General features: G+C 39.2%; 1 protein-coding gene across 1 annotated transcript; it reads right to left on the bottom strand.

Annotated features, from left to right (window-relative positions):
* Positions 1-253: 253 nt before the first annotated feature.
* LOC149162982 (uncharacterized) lies at positions 254-847 on the bottom strand. The gene has a single exon (XM_089435319.1). It carries the CDS (start codon positions 845-847, stop codon positions 254-256), a length of 594 nt encoding a protein of 197 aa, XP_089291445.1.
* Between the last annotated feature and the right edge of the window lie 2,360 nt (positions 848-3,207).

Here is a 3,207-nt window from a genome sequence, read left to right as displayed (position 1 = left end):
CCACTATTCGCACTTGATAATATCCATGCCTCAAGTCTAGCTTGGAAAACACTTAGGCCTTCACAAGCTTGTTGAATAAATCCACGTCTAATGGCAAAGGATACATGTTCTTTATCGTTTTTTTGTTAAGAGCACGATAATCACAGCACATCCGTAGCTCATTTGTATCTTTCTTTCACTAGAATAATATTGGAGCTCCATATGGGGACCTTGAAGGTCTTATGAAACCTGCATCAGCCAAATCCTTCAACTATCATTTCAATTCCTCTAACTCTGGCCCTGATAATCGATAAGGAGCTTTCGTCGGAGGTTTCTTCCCTGGCTCTAGCTCAATGCTATGGTCCACTACACGCCTCGGTGGAAGTGCTTTCGGTAGCTCATCGAGCATCAAATCTGCATATTTGTCCAATACATCAGAAATCTCAGCTGGAACAGGCGTCCCCACTCCATCATCACTATCAACTCCCTTGATGATTGTCGCATATGTCTCCACATCTGACTCCTGCATTGCTTTCTTCAAGCTTAGTGCAGAAACATGTTGCACCTTAACTTCCTTCCTTTGCTTATGAGTAGGCAAAGTCCAAGTTCGTGAGCCTCCAATCAACATAACCTCATCACAAAACGAGACAATAATCACCTTATTTCCCTTCAGAAAATCCTGCCCCAATATCATGTCAAAGTCGTTCATCTCCATCACTGTGAAGTCCAATCGACCCTGCCAGTCTCCAATTCGAATTGGTACTTCATTTGCCAATCTTGACATTCTAACCTTCGAGTTCAATTCCTTGACTTCCACATTAGATGGAATGATCTGCAACCCAACTTCTTGTGCCAGTCTTGTTGTCATGAAGTTGTGTGTGGCACCTGTGTCCACCAACGCTTGGATATTTTTTTCCATGAACTTCCAAGTCAAGAAACCCCAAACTATGTATCCAAGATTTATTTTCCAAAATTCCAAACTGCATACATACCTGGTTTCTGTATCTTTTTGTAGAAAAGCCTTTGATACCATCTATCACGGCCCTAATTCTTTTTTCCTGAATTGAGCTACGTGCGACACCAGCTAAATGCTTCAATACATTAGTTTCTTTATCATTTTCTGGACTATGCCTATTACGTTCGTCTTTCATATTTTTATAGTAGTTTAAGTGCGGAATAACTTAAACAACATTCATGACATTCATAAATGCAAAAGACACATTTTCATGTAAAATATCATTAAGTATAATTTCTGCAATTTTTACAACATACCGGGAGATAAACTCGACCGATTTTATAAGTTACAATACAAAATGGGAAAGTTGCCCGGTTGGTCGGCCTGTTGCACGACCCGACTGCAACTCGTCGCTGTACTTGGCACTCTCGGCACACTTGCCGCAAGTCCGAACTGCCCAACACTTGTTGCGTCCAACCCATTGTGCCCAACCCATAGACTCCCCTCTCGGCACCTTGTTCCATCGTGCCTTGCAATAGATAGTCCTCGTGCAGGATCACCCAATTGTGGTCACACTACCATGTCTTTGCGCCCAGACTTTGCAACGGGTTGACCTACCCGTTGCGGTCGGCTTCGCCCAAACCTCTACACTTGCTTTGTTTCACCTCCGCTTGACCCGCGAGCTCATACCCGTTCGGCTTGGCTCACCCTTCTCCACCAAACACTTGTGTTATGTTTGCTCTACAGTCTTGGTTCGATGGTTCCTCTTTCGTTCACCGCCTATGTGTATTCATATGCTTGCTTGGACGTGGGGAGGGGGCTTGGATTAGTCTATCTGACCCATTCTCACTCCAACTCAACAATCCAACACGTCAACCATAACTCGTCGGTCTTGGTGGTGTGCCTAGCTCGTCTCCCTCCACTCATCCGCCTATAAACCGAGATGTCTTGTGCGCCCAACACTTAGTCATTTTTGGTGTTGGTGCCTCTCAAATTGTTGGTTAAGTATGTTCGCCCCGGCTTGTCAGTTACATGTGTCTCCACGGCTCGTTGGCTAAGTGTGCCCACCCAACTCATCGAGTATGTACGCGCCCGCCCAACTCGTCGGTTAAACACACCCTTACGACTCATCCGCCAACTTGTTGGTTAAACGCGCCCGGTGTGGGCGCCTGACTCACCCAAGTGCAATGGTGACTCGGGGGCCTGACAAATGTAGCTACCACATCTCTTCTCAGAGATAAGCTACCATTACCTAAGGTAGTTTATTTAAGCATATTTCACTTCTTTGATATTAATGAAATGAATTGTTATTTTTGTTCCAACTCTGTATTTATGGTTATATCTGTATTTTGTTGTGTTCCTGTTTAGATCAATTGGTTTTACTTTTATTACGCTGAGAGGTGCTCTACAACCCACTATGGGGTAGATGTCAAGCATAAATATTTAGCATTTAACATACAAATTTAATCTATTGTCAATGCCGACCCTAATTAAAAATAGATGTTGTAATGTAAACATTTAAAGCTTGGCTCAATAAAAAGTTAAAAGTAATAAAAATAATAAAATTCAATTTATTATATTATAATTTTGTTTTGCACGGTTAGCTTAGCCCTTCCAACTCAAGTTAGAAATTATGCTCTTGGAAAAATTGCATAAATAATTATAAGTTACATTGGTCAATGCTAAAGCAATCCAACTCAAGTTATAAATTATGCTCTAGAAAAAATTGCATTAATTATTATAATTTACATTGGTCAATGCTAAATTAATAATCACTGATAGACAAATCGTCCTATAGTCTTACCTTGGTGGCAATTTGTAAATTGAGATGTGAAGTGGATAAGTAAATTGCTTGCTCAAACAAAAAAACTTTCATAAATTTTGGTGGGTAGTAAAAGTCTATACATTTACAATTTTATGTGTGAAAGAAAACATAAATAATGACGGGAAGTAACTTTTGTAAGTATATTATTTACATCTTATTCCTATCTATTTTTTATGCAAAGACTCTCTTAAATTATGGCGGGAATCAATTGATGGTAGATATGTTATTTACTGGAGTATAAGTTATTTTCAATATTTTATTTTTTGAGTTTTTCTACAAAGCTTAAGAATAAAAAATCATGACATAAATATCTAAAAATCATGCATGAATAACCATATCCATAAAATATGACATAAAATATATAAGCCAAGTATCTACATGGCATTATATTGTTTAAATTTAATTAATAAACACATAAAAACTTAATATTTACTATGAGCCTACAATA

Source organism: Pinus tabuliformis, chromosome 5_2 (genome assembly GCF_031772625.1).
Source record: "Pinus tabuliformis cultivar Carrire ecotype Pingquan chromosome 5_2, CPIR1, whole genome shotgun sequence".
NCBI classification, from domain to species: Eukaryota; Viridiplantae; Streptophyta; class Pinopsida; order Pinales; family Pinaceae; genus Pinus; species Pinus tabuliformis.
Note: the sequence above shows the minus strand (reverse complement) of the source record. Positions and strands in the feature narration are given on the sequence as shown.

What these genes read in the sequence shown, in the direction of transcription:
- LOC149162982 (XM_089435319.1), bottom strand. Translation starts at nt 847, where the DNA reads ATGACAACAAGACTGGCACAAGAAGTTGGGTTGCAGATCATTCCATCT.